The sequence below is a fragment of the Giraffa tippelskirchi genome, chromosome 12 (assembly GCF_054371585.1).
Source record: "Giraffa tippelskirchi isolate mGirTip1 chromosome 12, T2T-mGirTip1v1.2.pri, whole genome shotgun sequence".
In the NCBI taxonomy this organism is placed as follows: domain Eukaryota; kingdom Metazoa; phylum Chordata; class Mammalia; order Artiodactyla; family Giraffidae; genus Giraffa; species Giraffa tippelskirchi.
In genome coordinates this window covers 39,983,216-40,006,048 of record NC_137286.1, presented here as the reverse complement: position 1 = coordinate 40,006,048, position 22,833 = coordinate 39,983,216, and the positions used below count along the sequence as shown (strand labels likewise).

At 49.0% G+C, this 22,833-nt stretch overlaps 1 protein-coding gene across 2 annotated transcripts in view; it reads left to right on the top strand.

Moving 5' to 3' along the window:
• The window catches only part of IL16 (interleukin 16), a 126,140-nt gene that overhangs the window by 100,149 nt on the left and 3,158 nt on the right, over window positions 1–22,833 (top strand). For both annotated transcript variants that reach the window (XM_081550369.1, XM_081550370.1), the window contains 8 exons: window positions 1,405–1,492; window positions 3,694–4,172; window positions 8,909–9,059; window positions 12,747–13,833; window positions 14,712–14,880; window positions 16,592–16,693; window positions 20,203–20,461; window positions 20,692–20,817. In XM_081550369.1, coding sequence (XP_081406495.1) covers window positions 1,405–1,492; window positions 3,694–4,172; window positions 8,909–9,059; window positions 12,747–13,833; window positions 14,712–14,880; window positions 16,592–16,693; window positions 20,203–20,461; window positions 20,692–20,817 — 2,461 coding nt within the window. The remainder of the gene's footprint in view (window positions 1–1,404; window positions 1,493–3,693; window positions 4,173–8,908; window positions 9,060–12,746; window positions 13,834–14,711; window positions 14,881–16,591; window positions 16,694–20,202; window positions 20,462–20,691; window positions 20,818–22,833) is intronic.

Genomic DNA, 22,833 nt, shown 5'->3' with positions numbered 1-22,833 from the left:
CCTTGAGGCATGTGGGATCTTAGCTCCCGGACCAGGGATAGCGCCTCTACCCCCTGCTTTGGAAAGGGAATTCCTAACCACTGGACCACCAGGGAAGTTCTCTCTTGGTTTTGATCTGCATTTCCTTAATGATTACTAATGTTGAATATCTTTTCACATGCTTGTTAGCCATTTGTCTTCTTTGGAAAATATCTGTTCGAATCCTTTGCCCATTTTTGCTTGGATGGTTTGATTGTTCTTGCTGTTGAGTTGTAGGAATCTGATTTGCCTAAGTCTTCTCCCATTCTGTGAGTCTCATTTCACTCTACTGATTTTGCCCTTTGTTGATTGATACACGGAATATTTTCATTTTGTTGTCATCCAATTTGTCTCTTTTTCTTTCTTTTCATCTATCTTTTTTTTTTCGTCATCCAATTGTATCTTTATTTTCTGTCCAGTTTATCTCATAGTTCTTTGATATGCAGAATATTTTCATTTTGAGATTGTCCAATTTATCTGTTTTTTTATTTTGTTGATTGTGCTTTTGGTGTCCAAAAAGTTCTTTTTAAAAACCCTCTGATTTTACTGTGAAGTAGGTTCTATTGTTGTCACTGTTTTGCAGGAAAAAAATTGAGGGTTAGAAGCTTAAGTTCCTTGTGTGAGTGTGTGGTTAGAAAATGAGGGGACTGGGACTTGCACGTGAGTCTGTTTGCTCCAGAACTCATACTTTTAACTATTACTCAAAGGTGATTAATTACCTGTGACAATAAGATGGCTAGGGTTATAGTTATGACATCATTGTTGTTGGTAATGAAGGTGGAATAAATGTGGAAGAACTCCCCAGAGGTAAATTCTAAAATGGTAACTCTGCCCAGTTTGGCAGCAAGTAGTGGAGAGAACGTTGGGGAGTTCAGAGGGGCCACCTTGAGAATCTCTTTATTGACAGAGTTTGGACTTTATCCATAAGATACTGCTGCTGCTAAGTCGCTTCAGTCGTATCCGACTCTGTGCGACCCCATAGATGGCAGCCCACCAGGCTCCACCATCCCTGGGACTCTCCAGGCAAGAACACTGGAGTGGGTTGCCATTTCCTTCTCCAATGCATGAAAGTGAAAAGTGAAAGTGAAGTCGCTCAGTCGTGTCTGACTCTTCGCGACCCCATGGACTGAAGCCTACCAGGCTCCTCCATCCATGGGATTTTCCAGGCAAGAGTACTGGAGTGGGTTGCCATTGTCTTCTCCACCATAAGATACTAGGGAACCACTGATGCCCAGGGTGTTTTTTGGGAATGTCAACTCTTTGTAGAGTGGGTGTGAATGAAAGACAGCAAAATCCAGGGGCCCAGCTAGGGAACTGGGTACAGGACTCAGAACCTGATGCAGAAGTTCCCACTATTTGCTTGAGGAGGTGATGTATATTTTCCAGGTCTCTGAACAGCAGCTCAAAGAAGCTGTGGCCCAGGCTGTGGAGAACCTCAAGTTTGGAAAGGAGCGGCACCAGTGGAGTCTAGAAGGTAAGGAGACAGTGAACTTGCATTTGCAGCATCTTTGTCTTCTTAGAAAGCTTTGAGTCTAGCCACTGACTCACTCTCTACCCCAGGAACACATAGTAGTCATCACAGACGAGCCTGGTTCATAGACAAGGATTGAAAGCTAACAGTCCACCAGCTAAATTGGGGTCCCATTTTGCTTTGTTTCGGAGGCACAAGAGTTTAAAATCATCTGAATTTGAATTGTTTTAAATCCACAAAATTTCTCTAGTTCTTTACAGTCCTCACCATTCTCTGTTATCTTATTATACTAGGTTGCCTGTCTCACCTCTGTCCCTATAGGCATTTGAGATTTCAACCGCTAGCCCATGATAATAGGTTCCTTATAAAGAATAATATCTATTAATGTAGTTTCTGACATGTATTGAGTTCTAATCGTGTTAGGCTTGCTATTTAAGACACTATTTCCCTGAATCTTCCCATATAGTTTTTATGCATATTTTTGGAAAAATGTGGGGTCCTGAGAGGCTCCCTTACCCCAGATCAGCCACGGAGTGCACAGATGGTCTGGGGTGGGAACCAGGCTGGCCAACTCTAATGTACAGCTGGTGGGCATTGGCCAAGTCTTTGTGGAATGTCCATATTATAGAATAATGTGCGGGCTTTAGCACTGATATTCACAAGGATGTTACACAGTCTGAAAAGTGTTCAGACAAAAGGACAGGACCCAGAATTTTATTTCAGTGCTGTTCTCCCATTTCCGCCCACTCAGCATGCATCTTCAAGGGAGGAGGACAGAGAAAAAAAGTTTGACAGTGGTTATCTCTGATAGGCTGAGGGTGAATTTTTGCTTTCATTTCTTCCTTTTTGCAGCTGACTTTAAACAAAGATGCATTTTTATTTCATGATCAGGAAAAAGCAAAAGAAAAGCTTTTTCTCTAAAGATGATTTGAATTATGAGCTTGGTCGGCCTTGGTTCTGTACTGAGGTCTGAGATGCTTGCCTGTGGGGCTCCCCTGTTGCTCCTGGACTTGCAGAATGTGCTGACATTTGAGGGAGAGCCTGGGCCTCGCTCGGTCTGTTCTCACTCCTCTGATCTGTGATGCTAGGAAAGGGGCATCTTCTACTACTAGAGACAAAGAAGGGTCAGTGGAGGGTGTGTGGTTGGCCCTAGTACTCAGAATATGAGGGGGTTTCGGAGGGGGCTAAGAACCAACAGGAAGGGCTGCATAGGAATAGAAAAGGAAGAGGAGAGTCTGGCTAAGGCACAGTGGTTTTCTGGCTTTGCTTCATCCTCATTTTTGGAAAGAAAGGTAGCCTCTTGGTTATTGTTGTTCAGTCACTATGTCATGTCCAACTCTTTGCAACCCCAAGGACTATAGCCCACAAAGCTCCTCTGCCTATGGGATTTCCCAGGCAGGAATAGTGGAATGGATTGCCACTTCCTCCTCCGGGGGAATCTTCCCAACGCAGGGGCTGAACCTGAGTCTCCTGCATTGGCAGACGGGTTTTTTTTTACCACTGAGTCACCATGAAAGCCCTGATCTTTTCATACAAAGCTCAAAGCACCTTCACAGACATTTTCTTTCTTTGATTTTGAGCCTCAAAATGTCCAGTGACCCGAAATGAGTTATCTCCATTTTACAGATAGGAAACAGAGGGTGGAAATTTGGGTTCCCCCAAAGGCCAGCAGGCTTTGAAATGGGGCATGGTCAGAATATTGATTCAGAAGCATCCGGAGGCTCCACACCTATGGGAGCGAGGCAGGGGGGTCGCAGGGCTGAGCAGAGGGGCCAGTTGAGCAGAGATGATACCAGACTGCCCCTACCAGACCACTTCCTCCCAGCAATGGAGCTCACATGGCCCTTTGGAGGTGTCCTGTGTGCAGAACTGGCTGGATCTTTCTAGCCCCGTTTCCATCAGGCATTGGAGGTGGGCTGCCTCTCGGGCGAGGTGGTCCCTGAAGGGGCTGACAGCCAGGACATCAAGCCCTTCCTTGAAGGGCAACCTTGGGGATGCATCTCTGTCTCTATGCCTGGAGACTCAGAAAGTTTGAATGATTTTCCCAGCCTGATGTCACTGGTGCTGGATACCAGACCCAAGATTTCTGAGCTTCACTCCAAAGTGACCTCCGGGGAGAAACAGACAGCCTAGGCAAGCAGCATACCCCGGCAGCAGTCCTGAGCCAGACCAGGGATGGAGTTTCATTTGTGCTTCCAATGCAGGTGTCAAAAGGCTGGAGAGCAGCTGGCATGGGCGACCCACCTTGGAGAAGGAGCGGGACAAGAACTCTGCACCCCCGCATCGCCGGGCGCAGAAGGTCATGATCCGTTCCAGCAGCGACAGCAGCTACATGTCAGGATCCCCTGGGGGCAGTCCCAGCAGTAGCGGGGAGCAGCCACCCTCCGACCTGGAAGTCAGTGCGCACAGCCCCAGCCTGCCTCTGGGGCAGGAACCAGGGGTGCCTCCTGGGGCCTCATCTAGGCACCCCCAGGAGAACCTGCCCCTCCCTGCAAGCCAAGGCAGCCACCCACCACTGAGACTCAAGAAATCCTTTGAGATTTTGGTGAGAAAGCCTACATCCTCCAAGCCCAAGCCTCCACCCAGAAAATACTTTAAAAGTGACAGTGACCCTCAGAAGAGTCTGGAAGAGAGAAAGGACTCCCTGTGCCCTTCTGGACACACCTTGCCCACCTGTGGCCAGGTAAGAGAGGGTTGAGCATTCTCTTACGCCAAGCAGGGTTGAACTGGAGCGTTAGTAGAGTGTTAGCCGAGGGCAAGGAAGGGATTTCTCCTCCATCAGAGAGAAGGGGCTGGGCTCAAGCTTAAGGCTGACTTTGGAGAGAGAGCTTTGCAGCTTGACAGACCTCAGTTGAAGCCCCAGTCTTGCTGAATGACTTCTCTGTTGCCATCCATGACACACTGGAATGCAAGGCTGCTCTCCCAGGTCTCTAAGCCTTAGTTTCCTTATCTGTTAAATGGGGCTAAGTTTATTTTATTTTAAGATTTTATTTTTACAAGCATTAGGGTTATTTATTTATTTATTTATTTATTTTTGGTAGCACTAGGTCTTCATTGCTGCACAGGCTTTTTTCTAGTTGTGAGTGAGCGGGGGCTACTCTCTAGCTGTGGTGCGTGAGCTTCTCATTGCAATACCAGCATGGGCTCTAGGACATGTGGGCTCAGTAGTTGAGCCTCCTGGGCTCTAGAGCACAGGGTCAGGAGTTGTGGTGCGTGGGCTTAGTTACTCTGCAGCATGTGGAATCTTCCTGGATTGAGGATCGAACCCAGATCTCCTGCACTGGCAGGCAGATTCTTTACCACTGAGCCACCAGGGAAACCCCAGGATTTTTTTTTTATGTGAACCATTTAAAAAGTCTATTGAATTTGTTACAATATTGCTTTTTTGGCCATAAAGCATGTGGGATCTTAGCCCCCTGACCAGGAATCGAACCCATACCCCCTGCATTGGAAGGCAAAGTCCTAACCATCGCACTGCCAGGGAAGTCCCTGGGGCTGAATCCAGAGGCTTCCTCCATGGGCTAAGGTGAGGATTCAATGGAACCAACCGAGCAGATGCCTAACAGGCTCTCAGGCATATTGGTGTTCATTGATATGACAGTTCGTCCCTCACACCCCTGCAGACCTTCGTTTCCTTTCTCTGCAACTCCATCCCCCTTCCTCACAGGAGGGCAGGCTCATGGCCAGGCAGTTGCCGTCTCTTGAGCCATTTTTAGGCCCAGGTGCTGTGCTCTGTCTCAGTTAAGCCTGACAACCATCTGGGGTAAGAGTCCCTTTCATGCCGAGGGACTTGCTCAAGTTCACGTTGCCTGTGGGTCACTTTATCATTAGGCTTCGCTGTCTTTCACTTCTTGTTCGGCAGAATTCACAGGGTAGGTGGAACTGGGGCCTCTGGTAATCCCCTCAAACAGTCTGCAGTGAGGGTTGGGAAGCTTCAGGAGGAGCAAGAAACCCCAGAGAGGAAGGTGTTGAGCAGGAGGAGTGAGAGAGCAGAGGAGGGAAAGGAAGCCAGGTTATTGAAGAGGAAGTACCATCTTGCAGAGAGCTGGCAGGATGTGGGCTCGTTAGCAATTCGTGGTGGAGTTGCCGAGGAGGCTCTGTTCCCCTGCTCCTTTTTTTTTCTTTCCAAGCAAATGAATATTTTATTAACATGGTATAAAAAAAATTTTTAAACACATGGTAGGGTTTGACCTCAAATACTTGTGAGGTCTGCTACTGAAATGAACTTACAGCTAGACAGCTTATGAATCTTGAAGATACCTAGTCTCTGTCCAGTTAAGGGTTCAGAACAGACATCCTCACCTTGTGCGCCCCCATTTTAAGCAAACATTTCACTTTCCTTTGAGCGTAAGACCTGTGAGTCCCAGAGGGCAAATTAGGAACAGAGAAGCTGGGAAGCCAGGCTATCTACTTTGTTCCTGGAGACCCAGAGGGGGTCTGTGAGGGTCACAGGGGCTACCCTGGTGATGCCCTTGTGCCCTCTGCCCGAGTTGGACCAGATATGGGGAGGGAGTCTCCCCAAGTGAGGCTGCTTGGGGAGAAGAAGGCTGACAGGGGCTCTGCTGCAGGCAGAAGTCCCCTGTCTTTGCCACCCTGGCTGCCTCTTCAGCATCCGTCGCTCCTGCCTGCACCCTCCCCACTTCCGCAGCTGCAATTCTCTGTCCTTCTGCTTTGTTCCATGTGGCTCACAGACCCTTCCACGGCCTTTTACAAAAGCACAGCCAGCACCATATTATTTTCCTGGGTGCTGGGGTTGCAGAGAAAGGATGACAGCACCATAAAAATAGGGGCTGTTTGCTGCACGTCCTTCTTCTTAAAATATCCTCCACTATGTCTGAGGATTTCTCACTGGGTGTTTTTCTCTTTGGTCCCAGTGTAGTATCTCTCCATTCTTTCCTCCTTTCCTCCATCCAGCTCCTCCTCCTTCTCCTTTTTCTCGTCCTCCACCCTTCACCTCCTCCAGTCTTTCCTCTCCAGGGTCCCAAGACCCTTCTCAAGCTTTTATGACAACCCCAAAGTCTTTTTCACCTACTGTAACTCAAGGGGACTTCCACAACCAAAATGACCTTCAGGATATTTCTTTCAACAGATGACTAGTTCTCTCCCTTCTAGAAAATCAGCTTCAATGATCACTTGTGGTTAAAAATCACTTTCTCCCCTAAGTCATCTCCTCTGTCCTCTTTCCCTTCTCTCTCCATCATTCACCACCAAGCACTGTGCCAGGAAAAACTATTTACAGCAAAATTCAAGTGAAATCAATCTTATTTCAGGAGCTAATTGAAAAAAAAACCTCCCATGAAGAGGGTGCAGTATCATGTATGTTGATGAAAAGATAAAACACATCTGAGTCTGTCCCAGCATGTAAAGTTGGTTTCACCACTGTGGTTGGTACCCAGAGCACCAGCCTATGAAAGTGTCAACCATTCACGGATATAGACAGGGTGCAGAGTTCCTTGGGTGCAGTTAAATTTCAGACACATGTCATTTTTTTTTTCCTGCTGATGAGTAACTTAGATACCATCAGTCTAATATTTTAAGCTTCTAATGTCATAGCCAAGCCTTCCTTTTATGAAGGACTAGTTCAAGAGGCACAATGATTCCTTTGGGTTGGTTGGTCTCTTGGTGTTTCCAAAGTGCTACCCTAGAACTCAGTTCTAAATAGGGAACCCTGGGCTGGGACAATGCTTGGTGAATACATTTCTAACGTGTATAGAATTATCCTTCCTAAAGAATGTTTATTGACAAAGTAGATATTAAATCTCAGGCCACAAATGTTTTCAGTTTCTCCTTTAGTCCCCCATGGTCCATTTGTTCCTCCTTCTTTCCTTCCTTTTGGAAGGGAGCTCACAGCCTTGTCTAATAGCCAGCCCATCATTCCACCTGACCCTGGAAAGAGCAGAACAGAGAAACCATCAACTGCAGTGTGGCAGAGTATTTCCCGTGCAGAAAAATTTTGGCAGCATCTTTCTTTAAATTATTTATTTATTATATTTTGTGGCTGTGTTGGGTCTATATAGTTGCAGCAAGTGGGCTTCTCATTGCAGTGGCTTCTCTTGTTGCAGAGCATGGGCTCTAGGGCACTCTGGCATCAGTAGTTGGGGCACATGGGCTTAGTTGCCCCGAGGCATGGGGGATCTTCCCAGACCAGGAATCGAACTCGTGTCCCCTGCATTGGCAGGTGGATTCTTAACCACTGGACCACCAGAGAAGCCCTATATAGCATCATTTTGATATTGGCCTTCTTTTCTTTCTGGGTTGCTGGTCTGCTTTTTGCTTCTACCATGGATGTTTATCTCTCTGGAACACTTTTCCTTGGCTTCTCTGCCTGGAGGGTTCTTACCCTTTGCTCAAGAGCCAGACAAGAAGCACTTCTAGGAAGCTTTCTGCCCCTATCTGGGACAGGACTGGTGCTGGTCCCTGCCTCTGGGCCCTGGCAACATCTCTCGCATGCTGTATGAAAACCCAAACTCTACTCAAGCATTAGAGAGTGACTTGGTGCTTGGTCCAGCTCATCCCTGAACTGGTTTGTGAAGCAGCTTGAGGCCACATCCATGCTTAATGAGAAAACCGTCCTGCCCTAGACTGATCAGGTCACCCTGGGGGCAGCAAAGGGGAGCAGTGGCACAGTTTGCAATGGCACAGTTTCAGAGTTTCTGTCATCCTTCACAACAGCCTTTCTAAATAGCTGAATGTTGTTGTCTAGTCGCTCAGTCGTGTTCAGGTCACTGTGACCTCATGGACTGTAGCCTGCTAGGCTCCTCTGTCCATGGGATTCTCCACGCAAGAATACTAGAGTGGGTAGCCATTTCCTTCTCCAGAGGATATCCCCTACCCAGGGATCAAACCCAGGTCTCCTGCATTGGAAGGTGGATTTTTTTTTTTTTTTTTTTTTAACCACTGATCCATCAAGGAAGACCATAAATAGCTGAATAATGAATCACAATGTAGAAAGCAACAGATACAAGTTTTCCTCCAAGGGTTCTAACCTTAACTTAGTGAAGACTCGGGGGGCAGATCTTTGCCTCATTGTCTTCCCCGCTGGGAGAAGGAGGAGTTGGCTAGATGTAGTGGTACACGAAGCAGAGCCAGCCCCATTCCGCACCCCCAGCCCTCTTCTCCCTGTCACAGGGGGCCTAGGATATTCACATGTGTCAAGTAGATGAGCCCTTGTCCTGGATGCCGGCTCATGTGTCCAGGAAGCAGAGGGATGCTCTGGGCCTCCAGGAGGTGCCAGCTCCCTGGTCACCCATGCAGGCAGTGCCATGGAGGAAAGGACCCTCTCGACCAGCAGGGCTGCTATTGGACTTCTCATTAAAGCCGCTCGATGTCGGCCCCCCAGTCCCAATCAGAGGGCTCCTTGCTTTCTCACAGCTGGAGGCTACCGTTTTGACACAGACTCACTTCCTGTTTACGCCACAGGAAGCTAGAGAACTGCTGCCACCGCCGCCTCCGCAGAAAGACGCAGTGGGGAGAACCCCTCACGCCGCTGCTGGCTACCCAGGACCTGCAGTTGGGCCACACACGACATCCCCCTCAGAGGGCCAGCCAGGGAGGAGGGCAGCCAGCCCAGGTAGGTCTTCATTGCCATCTGCCAGGAGGAGGGACCTTCTGGGTCAAGGTCCAGACTAGGGGAAGACTGTCCAGAGCGTTAGAGCCTCCTGTATGGCTGGACATCTGGACCTGGGCTGGTGAGCAGTCAGGGGTCCCCCTGAAGCAGTGGGGCAGCAGGACCATGGGGGTGCCATCCAGGGTGGGAAACTCTTGGCTGGAGTAGTGATGCTGTGATGCGGGGTGGGAGTGGGGGTGGGGGATGCACGGCGGTGATGAGGGGAATGCGGACCAATCCAGAGAGTCAGCTGGAGAAGGGAGCCCTTGGGAAAGGTCCCAGACACACCTACCCAACCACAGTGAGCGGCCACTGCCTCCGGGGTGACAGCCTTCTAGAAAGCTGCATCCAGCATTTCCAAGTCTGGGGATGCAGGTCAGAGAGGCATAAGTGAATAGCAGGTTGCTGATGGTCACCGCCCCCCTGCAGGCTATGGCCAGGGTGTGCCCCCATGGTGCCCCTGAAAGTGCTGAGATGTGAGCTGAATATTTAGAGCTTTGATGACAGAACATGGGATTTGGGGTCAGGGAGACGAGGGTGGGAAACCTGGCTCTGTCCTTCACCAATGTGATTTGGGGCAACTCAACTTTTTTGTGTGTGAGCCTCAGGTCTCTCATCAGCAAATGGGAAATCACAAAGAACCCCAACGGGTGATTCAATGCAGTAAGTGTGCATTGAATGCTGCCTTTATGAGTCCCTGTACTGGCTTCTCGGGAAGGAGCAAGGCAGAGGAAGAGATAGACACTGGGAGAGAGAGACACATGGAGAGAGAGACACACAGAGAAAGAGAGAGAAATGAGAATGAATGTGAAGGAGAATGAGAGAAAGAAGACAGACCAGTTCCTGCCATCAAGGAGCTCCCAAAAGTGGTAGTGGCAGAATTATAAATATATAGGCTGCTGCTGCTGCTGCTAAGTCGCTTCAGTCGTGTCCGACTCTGTGCGACCCCATAGGTGGCAGCCCACCAGGCTCTGCCGTCCCTGGGATTCTCCAGGCAAGAACACTGGAGTGGGTTGCCATTTCCTTCTCCAATGCATGAAAGTGAAAAGTGAAAGTGAAGTCGCTCAGTCATGTCCGACTCTTAGCTACACACTTACATATTTATTGCTCAACCTATTTGAGTAGCACTGTTGTTGGAGAAGACTTGAGAGTCCCTTGGGCTGCAAGGAGATCAGTCCTGGGTGTTCATTGGAAGGACTGATGTTGAAGCTGAAACTCCAGTACTTTGGGCACCTGATGCAAAGAGTTGACTCATTTGAAAAGACCCTGATGCTGGGAAAGATTGAGAGCAGGAGGAGAAGGGGATGACAGAGGATGAGATGGTTGGATGGCATCACCGATTTGATGGACATGGGTTTGGGTGGACTCTGGGAGTTGGTGATGGACAGGGAGGCCTGGCATGCTGCGGTTCATGGGGTCGCAAAGAGTTGGACACGACTGAGTGACTGAACTGAACTGAACTGAACAGGCAAATGGCCACCTACTCCAGTATTCTTGACTGGGGAACCCCATGGACATAGAAACCTGGTAGGCTACAGTCCATGGTATTGCAAAAGAGTCCAATGTGAGTTAGCAACTAAACAATAACCACACGCAAAGACACAGAAGGCTCTTGGAGGTCCAGGAACGCTGTGAATGGAAATACCCGGCACATCTCACCTGGAGCAGGGGCCCTACTACTGGAGGCTCCTCCCCACCCCTTAGTCACCCCAACTGAGGAACACACCAGGGAATATCTCAGTGCTCTACCGGCAAGAGCTCCTCGCCCTAGTTTGCATAGGGCTCTCACGTAGATTGTCTGACTGCTGAGTCTTACAACAGGCCTTACAGCAGAGCAATGCATAAATGCAGGACCAGGCTGAGAGGGCCAGACACACTTGGTAAAGCCCCAGAGTCAGCACTAACCACCCCAGCCTCTGGGATAGTGCAGAAGGTCTTCTTGGGATCTTCCAGGCTTAATGCCCTGCATGGTTGTGTAGCTTGAGGGCTGGCATTGGAACAAGAGGCAGGAGTAATCAATGTCTTCCTTACACTGGGCTGAATTCTGATACCAGGCACTGCCCAGAGCATGGCACCAGAACGATGAGACCTGGGGTGACCGAAGGGCCACACGTGCACTTGGCTTCTCGGCTGTGCAGGACCTGGGGGCCAGCCTCCCTCTCCTTGGGAAAGAGTGGTGGGTGGCAGAGCCTCCCCTGTCCTGGCTTGTTCACGATGGGCTTCCAAGAAAGACCAACATATGCTCCCCTTCTTCTGACCCCAGTGGTGAGAGGCTGAACTTGACCGGGCATGCCTGATAGAGCAGGCTGGAAGGACCTGTGGGGCTGCCCCAATGCCAACACCCAGGCTCATCCCAGGTGTATTAAGTGAGACCCAGTATATTTTAGATCCTCCAGTTTCCATTGTGCAGCACAGTTTGGAAAATCATTGGTACAGAGCTGCTTTCTCCCTGGAGCCTTCTCATCTCTCATTGACTGTTTGGGCTGGGAACGCTCCTTTGCTGAGCAAGCTGGTTAAGTCTTCGAGTAGGCAGAGTAGTAAACCAACATGACTTCAAGGACCAGATGATACTTTAATGTGTGAAATGCTGACTGAGTGAGAGAGAGGGCTGTAACCCCATTGAGCTGGGGTGCAACCTGTCTGAAGTCCTTCATGCCTGCATTGACGTGGGTGGTCCAAACCAATTAAGGCTGTCAGTGTGTGACCTATGGCTTAAAAGTTTAAATGGTAAGAGAATTGAGAATTGCTTTGACCTTTAAAGTTTTAATGAGTTATCCAAGAGGCTACTTAGTACAGCAAGTCCGCTACATACGAATGAGTTCCGTTCTGAGAGCACGTTCGTGAGTCCAATTTGTTCCTAAGTCCAACAAAGTTAGCCTAGGTACCTAGCTAACACAATCTGCTACATAGTACTTTACTGTAATGGGTTTATAATACTTTTCACAAAAATAACGCATAAAAAATAAACACAAAAAATAAAACATTTAAAATCTGGCACCTTGAAAAGTACAGTAGTGCCAGCTACATCACCACTGCTTTTACACTTGCTTCCAGACATTCTGGGCTTGAAATACAGACCCTGCACTGCTGTCCTCTATACAGTCCTAGACAGTAAAGTGGACACAAGCACAACCACTTGTAGAGGATGCACACATGTGACAATGTACACCAGACATATGAACTAACTCACATGATTGGACATGAGAGCACACATTTGCATCTTTGACAGTTCACAACTTGAAGGTTCGTATGGAGGGGACTTACAAAAGGACACAAAAGTGGAAAGGACACAAAAGTGGGGAGTCGGGAGATGAGGGTCTTGGCTCTGCCAACAGGTGACCCTTTATCCTTGTGAATGTTAGGTTCTTCAATTACACAGCATCAGAGATCAGACTAGGTATTCTGTGGGAACCCTTCTAGCTGTAAAAGGCTAGGACGCTGTGGCCTTAACTCACGCCTCTTGTCCCCTGGTTCTGTGTGCACTTCAGCCAGGTGATAGCACCTGGGATAGCAGCTTACCCACCTAGGAATCCCCCACTGTGCTCATCTCCTCCCCTAGAATCCTTGCTGTTCATCTTTGAAAGTAGAACTTAGGAGGAAAACCCACAAAGAGGTGTAACACACAGCTCTGGCCTTCTTTCTGCCCCCTAGGGACGCAAACGTCCCCAGTAAAACACCCATTGCTTAGGAGACAGGCTCGGATGGACTATAGCCTTGAGACCACAGCCGAAGACCCTTGGGTTAGAATTTCTGACTGCATCAAAAATCTCTTTAGCCCCATCATGAGTGAGAACCACAACCACGTGCCTCTGCAGCCCGACGCCCCGCTGGGTGAGGAAGATGGGATGCGGGGCCACCCAGATGGGGCTGCCGCGAAGCTGGACACCACCGGCAGCGGTCCCAAAGCTTACAAGCCGGCGGGCGGCAGCACCGTGAAGAAGGGTCCTCCAGTGGCCCCCAAGCCAGCCTGGTTTCGCCAAAGCTTGAAAGGTTTGAGGAATCGTGTTCCGGACTCCAGGCGAGAGATGGCCGCCTCCTGCCAGCCGACCCCCGCCTCCAGGGAGCGCCCCGGGCCACCCCTGAGGGCCTCGTCCTCTGTCAAGCAGAGGATCAGCTCCTTCGAAACCTTCGGCTCCTCTCACCCGCCTGACAGAGGAGCCCAGAGACTGAGCCTCCAGGCCTCCAGCTCCTCCGGTGAAGCAGCAGAACTTCCCGGGAAGCAAGAGGGAGGGCTTGCTTCCAGTCCCTCGGGGCGAGGGGCTCCCCCCACCATGGAGCAGCAGCGGCCAGAGCCAGAGCAGCTGCCCCCCGCCTCCCCGGCCACCTCAGAGTCCAGCGACCCCGGCGTGTCAGGGTACCCTCCCCTGGACCAGCAGCCCAGTCAGAAAACCCTCTCTTCCGACCCCGACCCTCTCTCAAGGCTGCTGGCGACACAGTTGGAGGGACCCCGCGGCCCAGTGGTCAAGATGCCAAGTCAGCGGGCTCGGAGCTTCCCCCTGAGCCGGACCCAGTCCTGCGAGATGAAGCCACTGGACGAAAAGACCAGTAAACTCTACTCCATCAGCAGCCAAGTGTCCTCGGCCGTCATGAAGTCCCTGCTGTGCCTCCCGTCTTCTCTCTCCTTCAGCCAGACCCCCTGCAGCCCCAAAGAAGGGGTGCTGCCTCCCGCAGCATTCAGTGAAGACCCCGCAAATAGTTCTTCCGAAGCTCCTGCCTCGGACACCGGCTTCTCTCTCAAGTGAGTGTCTCCGTCCGGTGTTCACCTCTCTCATCTTTCATCCTCTTACAATCCTCTGTGTCTTTAAAAAGTTTCTCAGGTTTGCTGAAGGATTGTCCCACCTGTTCTGTCTCTCTCTTTTTTAAATGTTTGTTCATTTTGTTTTTTGACTGCACTGGGTCTTCATCGCTTTTCAAAGGCTTTTCTCTAGTTGTGGTGTGCGGGCTTCTCATTGCAGTGACTTGTTGCAGAACATGGGCTCTAGGCACATGAGCTTCAGTAGTTGTGGCTCAAAGGCTCTAGAGCATAGGCTCAGCAGTTGTGGCAAACAGACTTAGTTGCTCTGTGGCATGCGGGATCTTCCCAGACCGGGGATTGAGTCCATGTGCCTTGCAATGCAAGATGGATTCTTAACCACTGGACCACCAAGGAAATCGCCACCTGTTCTTATGAGCATACACTTGTGTGTGTGTGAGAGAGAGAGAGAGTGTGTGGGTATGAGAGTATATGGGTCTGGTGAGTGTGTGGGTGTGTGTGTGAGAGAGAGAGAGGACATCACTCTTGGTGGTCATATAGATGCAGATTTGCCCAAAGCATCAGTTATACTTCAGGGTGAAGTTTTGAACACAGACTTCAGAGTCAGACACACCACAATCTGTGATTTCAAATTCCAGATCTTGGCATTTCATAACCACGTGACCATAGACAAGTTTCCCCACCTGCCTGAACCCCAATGTCTGTATCTCTATGGGGAAGAGATGCTAGTATCTATTCATAGACTTGTTGCATGTACTTGCTGAATCAACATTAGCACCTTCTGGGAATACAGTAGGTATGCAAAGGCTGTTAGCTCTTGTTAGCATCACTACTCATACCATGTGCTTCTCCTCCCTGCCAAGCCTTTCGGAGCTGAGAGAATACACGGAAGGTCTCAGTGAGTCCACGGAAGCCAATGACTGTGACCACTGCACCCCTCAGCCTGGTCAATCGGTTATCTCCCTGCTGAGCACAGAGGAATTAAAGAAGCTCATAGAGGAAGTGAAGGTTCTGGATGAAGCTACATTAAAGGTAGGTTTCTTTTTTATGGGCATTTACAGAGATGAAGGGCTTCCCAGGTGGCGCGAGTGGTAAAGAACCCACCTGCCAATGCAGGAGACGTTAAGAGACATGGGTTTGATCCCTAGGTCGGGAAGAGCCCCTGGAAAAGGGAATGAGAACCCACTCCAGTATTCTTGCCTGCAGAACCCCATGGACAGAGGAGCCTGGTGGGCTACAGTCCATGGGTCTCAGAGTTGGACATGACTGAGTGACTTAGCACTTACAGAGATGAAGGCCTTGCTCAGAGCAGTGTAGTCACCTCGGTTAGGTCGGAGGAGAAGCAACCCATGTAGCCCTGGGATCCTTGAAGTTGAGACAGTGGTTCCAAGGGGCAGATACCAGAGTCAGGTTGTGCCCTGCCTGGGGTAGAGGGGCACTGTAGCACTGGACCAAAATTAGACCTTCCAGTGTAGGGACCTTGTAGCTCACAAAGTGATTTAAATCTTAGAGTTGTGTCTTTTTGATCATTTAATAAAGGAGAAAGGTGAGGTTCAAGGTCACAGAGTCAAGGTTTTCTATCTCCACATTCCGCTGGCTGCCTTTCTGGCCTGCATCTCCAGGGTGATGCTGCTTGGGAGTGAGCTGTCCATCATAAATTTTGAGTTCTTGCCTGAAGACTTGCCCTGCTCACTGAGAGGTGACTGACCCAGGACTTGCAAAGGCTCCCACACTCAGTCTAGTCATTCCGAAAGTCCCACTTCCCCTATGCCTTCTGAGCATGACCCAAAAGTGTGTGGAGAGGAAGTGGTCAGGCAGAGCTGAGGCCCATTCAGCTCAGATGAGCACAGCCTCACAGGCCTTGCATCTGTCTGGGAGGCCCCAGACCATGAAGGCTGTTTACCCTGGAATCATCCAGCCTAGGAGGAGAGGGTAAGGAGGCATCACAGCCAGCATTCCCTACAGCAGGGTCCCCAGCCTCCAGGATCTAATGCCTGATGATGGGAGGTGGAGCTGCTGTAATGATAATAGAAATAAAGTACACAGTAAATGTAGTACACTTGGATCGCCCTGAAACCATCACCCTTCTCCAGTCTGTGGGGAAATCACCTTTTATGAAACTGGTCCCTGTTGCCAAAAAGGTTGAGGACCGCTGCCCTAGATCAAGGGCATGGGTGAGCCTGAGAAGACGTCTTTGGCCTCTGGGGTTCTTGCTCATCACCTGTGCACTGGCACCATCTTACCCAGAGCCTAATTTCAACCAAATGACAGAGGCTAAGTTATGGTTTTTCCAGTAGTCATGTACAGCTGGACCATAAAGAAGGCTGAGCACTGAAGAATTGATGCTTTCGAATTGTGGTGCTAGAGAAGACTCTTGAGAGTCCCTTGGACTGCAAGGAGATCAAACCAGTCAATCCTAAAGGAAATCAACCCTTGAATATTCATTGGAAAGTCCGAAACTGATGCTGAAACTGAAGTTCCAATAATTTGGCCACCTGATATGAAGAGCCAAGTCACTGGAAAAGACCCTGATACTGGGAAAGATTGAGGGCAGGAGGAGAAGGGGGCGACAGAGGATGAGATGGTTGGATGGCATCAAGGATTCAATGGACATTAGTTTGAGCAAATTCCAGGAGATAGTGAAGGACATGGAAGCCTGAACAGAGGGGAAGAAGAATACTTGCTAAATTGTCCATGCTGTTGTAATACAATGTTTTTTAATATACATATTTTCCTTCTGCAGCAATTAGACAGCATCCATGTCACCATCTTACACAAGGAGGAAGGGGCCGGCCTTGGGTTCAGCTTGGCAGGAGGAGCAGATCTAGAAAACAAGGTGATCACGGTGAGTGGCCCAGTCATGGGGTTCATCCGAGCCAGAGGCAATGACCCTTGGAGGGGGGAGCACTAGCACTTATCAGGAGGGGGATCAGAGGAATGCATAGCCCCAGGCCCTGGGCAGGAGGTTACTGCAGGAGTTTAAGATACTTGGAGAAGCATAGATACTTAACCACTGGACCACGAGGAAAGTCCAATGATCCTTAACTTTAAAAAGGTCTCTGTGTACACAAAACAACTTTAATTTACCCAAAGAAATCTGAATCACTTATGGAATTTTAAAAAATATTACAGGCATCTCAGCCTCACCCCAGAGCTGTTTTATCAGAATTTCTTGAAGTCAAAGCCTTAATGTCTCCATTTTTGAAGGTCCTGGAGAGACATTTAAAAAATTCCAACACAGTAAATGTCACTGCACTGAAGTGAAGTGAAGTGAAAGTTGCTCAGTTGTGTCCAACTCTTTGCAACCCCATGGACTATACAGTCCACAGAATTCTCTAGGCCAGAATACTGGAGTGGGTAGCCTTTCCCTTCTCCAGGGGATCTTCCCAACCCAAGGATTGAACCCAGGTCTCCCACATTGCAGGCAGATTCTTTACTAGCTGAGCCACCAGGGAAGCCCAAGAATTCTGGAGTGGGTAGCCTATCCCTTCTCCAGCAGGTTTTCCCGACCCAGGAATCAAACCGGGGTCTCCTGCATTGCAGGTGGATTGTTTACCAACTGAGCTATCAGGTTAATTGAATGTTATGTGACTTTCGTCTCAACAACAATAAAACAGGAAGAAAATTCAAAACAAATTTTTTTCAGTGTCATGTCTCTTTTGGAAATAGAGATCAGTAACCTATTAGCCACCAACATCTAAAAATTTTTTTTTAACTTTATAAGCCACTAGGCTTCCCTGGTGGCTCAGACAGTAAAGAACATGCCTGCAATGTAGGAGACCTACCCAGGTTTGATCCCTGGGTCAGGAAGATCCCCTGGAGTAGGAAATGGCAACCCACTCCAGCATTCTTGCCTGGAGAATCCCATAGGCAGAGAAGCCTGGAAAGCTACATAAAGGGTCATAAAGAGTCGGATACGACTGAGCAACCAACATTTTATCTTATTATTGGAGTATAATTGCTTTATGATGTTGTGTTAGTTTCTGCTGTACAACAAAGTGAATCAGCTATAGGTATACATGTATACATCTTGGATATCCCTCCCAACACTCCACCCCATCCTACCCATCTAGGTCATCACAGAGCACTGACCTGAGCTCCCTGTGCTTGACATACGTATGCCACCACCGTTTAGACAAGAATGATTTATGACCACAGGAGCCTTTGCCTAAGGCTTTATAGGAAGGATTGAAGACTTGGCTGTGACACATAGCACAGCACATCTAAATGGAAAAAGGTCTCATCTGGTCAGAAAGAGGCCTTGGGCAGGCAGGTGTGGTACAGGAGGCTGTTTTCCTGGGTTTGTCCACTGGGAGATGGGTGTGTTAACACGGACGGTGGTTGGCGGCGGGTGGTGGGGCCAAGCTGGAAAGGTCAGGAAGCTGTTTCTGTTCCTATTCACAGAGCACAGCTCAGGATGTGCCCAAGGCTTCAGATCTCAAGGTCCAGCCCCCTGTTCTCGCAGGACCAGCTGGTACCCAGGGTTACTTGGCACACTGCTTTCAGTCATTTCAGAGTCAGTCGTGTGTGAGCAGCAACTTCCTTCTTTGCAAGCAAGCTCTCCACCACAAAAAAGCACATAAAACCGATGAGGACCTATTTCTGACACTGAGCACTGACAGGTCACCATAAAGATGTTCCAGATGGTACAGTCTGCTTCCTAATTGAAGAGCAGAAAAGAGAGCTTGCCTGTGGGAACAACACTTTGGATCTGTGGGTCTGCCCTGGAGTGGGGAGTTTTCTGCACCCATTTCGGCCGCCACCCCTGACACTGCCTCAAAAGCCAGGAGCAGTACACATCGGCTGATCCTATGTACCAAACTTCCCCTTTCTCCTTCCATGTCTGAGAGCTTCCATTCCTTTCCAGATTCATTCAAAGAGAACTAACACTGAGTACCGTCCACTGTCAAGGACAAGCTGGGCCCCCACTGACACGTGCGATTCCTCCCCAGGCCTCAGGATGGGGGATCGTTGGCGTGTATGCTTCATTCGTGGAGGATGGATGGAGATGCAGAACAGATTCTGCCTCCTACGCAGGTCTTGTAATCAGAGGATCCTGACCACATCTGACCCCGTAACAGAATTTTTCCAACACTGAAACTGTTTAGAGAAACAAAGAACCTTGATCAGAGGATAACAGCAAAACAACACATAGCACAGTTTAGCGATTGCTCACTCATGCTGTCCTTAAGTCCTCCTAATTAAGCACATTAGAATTTACATCATTAAAAAGGCTGAGGCAGGTCTTGACTGAGAGTCCAGTGGTTAAGACTCTGTGCCTCCATTGCAGAGGGGGTGGGTTTGATCCCGAGTCAGGAAACTAAGATCCCACATACCTTGGGGCCAAAAAATAAAAAGCCCTATACATGTAAAAAAAAAAAAAAAAAATGTATTCCAGAAAATAAAAGAAGACGACTGCGGCAAAGACATGAGTTTTTTTTTTTAATCCTACTCATTTTTCAGATAGGGAACCTAGGTGGGTGATGGTCTCTTTTAACTGGAATTAAGGATCAGAATTTCTAGGGGAGGAGCTTTAAAAATATTCAGACTTCCTAGGATAGGAATTCTGCATTCTGTGAAACATGTGGCCTGAGAATTTCTCTATGAAAAAAAGAATGCTTTGCTGAACCTTTTGGGGACCACTATATTATATGGCCTGTTCTTAGAGAATTATCATGCCAGCCTGCACTGTGGAGTCTCTAGTATTTTTTTTTAATGGTAGACATTTTTGGAGCTTGTATTTTATCCAATGTTCTTAATTTTCTTAGACCTTGGAAACTTTTCTAACACAATATCTATTAATATGGCACAAAATCAGCGCTTGAAGAAAGGTACCCTGGGGGAACGCTGATGCAGAGCACAAAGGGCAAGAGTGTGACTGAATGTTAACTAGTATTGTAGCAATACAGTCTAGGACGTTGTGTTGGGAAGAATTTTGAGGGCCAGTCTGGCCATTTTTGCTAATGATCTCTGCTCTGGGTAGAGAAGGGGGTGAAGCTGGCTAGCAGCCCTGAGCTAGGACATCTTTCATTTTATTTTCTTTGAAAGAATCTTCTGGGCTTCCTGGTGGCTCAGTGGTAAAGAACCTGCCTGCCAATGCAGGAGATGCATGTTCGATTCCCGGGCGGGGAAGATGCACAGGAGAAGGAAGTGGCAACCCATTCCAGTATTCTTGCCTGGAAAATCCCATGGACATAGGAGTCTGGCAGGCTACAGTTCATGGGGTCACAAAAGAGGTGGTCACATAGCAACTGAACAACAAGAACCTGGGTTTAACTGGTCGTGATCCTCCTCAGCAAGAATCCAGATCCAATATGGTAAGTCCCGGGTCCTGACCTCCTCTGGTTTGCTCAGGTTCACAGGGTGTTCCCTAATGGGCTGGCCTCCCAGGAAGGGACCATTCAGAAGGGCAACGAGGTTCTCTCCATCAACGGCAAGTCTCTCAAAGGAGCCACACACAATGACGCCCTGGCTATCCTCCGCCAAGCTCGGGAGCCCAGGCAAGCTGTGATCGTCACCAGGAGGCCGACTCTGGAGGCCACGACCGACCTCAACTCCTCCACTGATTCCTCAGGCTCAGCCTCTGTGGCCAGTGACGTCTCCATAGAATCTGGTAAGTTCTCCTTGCCTGGTGGAAGCCTTGTGGGCCACATCACTTTTGGATGCGTGAGGCCAGTGCTGGCAGGACCATGAAGTCATTCCTGGTCCTCAGAACACTTAGCCAGCTGGGCGATGCACACGTGGGTGAATCTGCACATGCGCACAAGTTCCCGGGCAGCATCGGACAGGCTCACCCAATACCCAGAAGGAGAGCATCCCTAACAAACCTCTGTGTTTTCTCAGGAGCAGAGGCTACAGTTTGCACGGTGACCCTGGAAAAGACCTCTGCGGGACTGGGCTTCAGCCTGGAAGGAGGGAAGGGCTCCCTGCATGGGGACAAGCCTCTGACGGTTAACAGGATCTTCAAAGGTGCGATATGGGTCCCCCTTTCGGCTTCAGCCCTAGTATTGGACCAGGCACCCCCCAGGCTTCTGAGGGCCCTACAAGGCTTATCAGTTTCCCACAACCCCAGACCCCTTCAGGAGGCGGGCAGACCTCTTGTGAACTTGACTTTGCTTTTCCTCCCTGTTCTCCTTGGCTCAGACATCCCCATAATCCCTCTATTTTGCTGAGTCCTTGTAAGTGAGCCAGCCTGCTCTGGCTTCAGCCTGGTAGGGATGGGACCAAGGTGAAGTACATGAGGCCCTGAGTGCCATTTTTTTATTTTTTAAAAATTATTTATTATTTATTTTGGCTGTGCTGAGTATTCATTGCTCCTTGTGGGCTTTCTCTAGTTGCAGAGAGTGGGGGCCACTCTGTAGTTGTGGTGTGCAGGCGTCTCATTGCGGTGGCTTCTCTCATTGCAGAGCTGGGGCTCTAGAGCACTCGGGCTTAGTAGTTGTGGTGCACAGGCTTAATTACCCCTTGGTATATGGAATCTTCCTGGACGAGGGATCCAACCCACGTCTCCTGCATTAGCAGGCAGATTCTTATCCACTGGTCCACCAGGGAAGTCCTGGGTACAATATTGAAGGGGGTGCCTAAATACTCAGTAATCAAGATACAGACTGTTTCAATGCAATATTTTTTTAACTGAAATTAATTCAAAAAGCCCACAATGAACAAAACTTCAAGTTATAAATAAAGACAGAGTCCGACTTTCCACTAGCAGAACCCAGCCTCACTCACCTCATTCTAATCCTGGACCTGTCAGCTCCTACCGTTATTCAAAATGTTGAGATTTTGTTCATCATGGATCGGGGATCAAGCCAACCCTAGTTGGGAGTTACTTGGGTTTTCCTGGGAAGATCATGAATGGCATGCAGCTGTCACATACAATCACCCCTGATTCTTCATTGCTTCTCAAGCTGGACCCCCCGAGTCCCAAAGGCAGGAGTTGTAGACAAGAGATCACGTGGTCTGGGATCTGGTCCAGTTCTGCTTTTTTTTTTAAATTTTTGGCTATGCTGGGTCTTCATTACTGTATGCACGCTTTTCTCTAGTTGCAAGTGCACGGGCTTCTCATTAAGTGGCATCTCATTGCAGAGCACAGGCTCCGGAACACAAAGGCTTCAATAGTAGCAGCACATGAGGTTCCCAAGCTCTAAAGCACAGGCTCGGTAGTTGTGGTATATGGGCTTAGTTGCTCCACAGTATGTGGGATCTTCCCAGATCAGGGATCAAACCCATGTCTCCTGCATTGACAGGCAGATTCTTTACCACTGAGCCACCAGGGAAGCCCTCCAACTCTGCTTCTAACTGCCAAGTGACTATTGTCTTCTGGGCCTGAGGCTCCTGATCTATAAGAAGAGCTGTGGGTGTGTGTCTTTGGGCTGTTAGTGTTGAGACTCAAAGGCCCCCCTAGCTCTGCTCCCTGTGCCCCAGGGAGCCCCCACTGCAGACTGGTTTTGTTTCTGGGAGGTCTGCTACAACTGCTGAATGACAGGAAGGACTGAGGCTCACATGGGAGCTTCCGAAGGATTCTATGTTTACTCCAACTCTGGAAAAGCTGTATATATATAATATATATATGTATATAAATAGAATTGCTTTTTTTTTTATCCTTAACCAAGACTTCACCTTATTTATTTATGGCTGCATCAGGTCTTAGTTATGGCACATGGGCTTCTCTGTAGTTGTGTCATGCAGGGCTTAGTTGTCATACAGGCTTAGTTGCCCCGAGGCCTGTGGGATCTTAGTTCCCCAACCTCATTCCCTGCATTGGAAGGTGAATTCTTAATCTCTGGACCACCCGGGAAGTCCTCACGTCTGGGAAAGATATTTTTAACTTTTTAATTTTTGACCACACTGCATAGCATGTGCGTGTGTGTGCTCAGTCGTGTCCGACTCTGCGACCCCATGGACTGTAGCCCGCCAGGCTCCTCTGTCCATGGGATTTCCCAGGTAAGAACACTGGCTGCTGCTGCTGCTAAGTCGCTTCAGTCG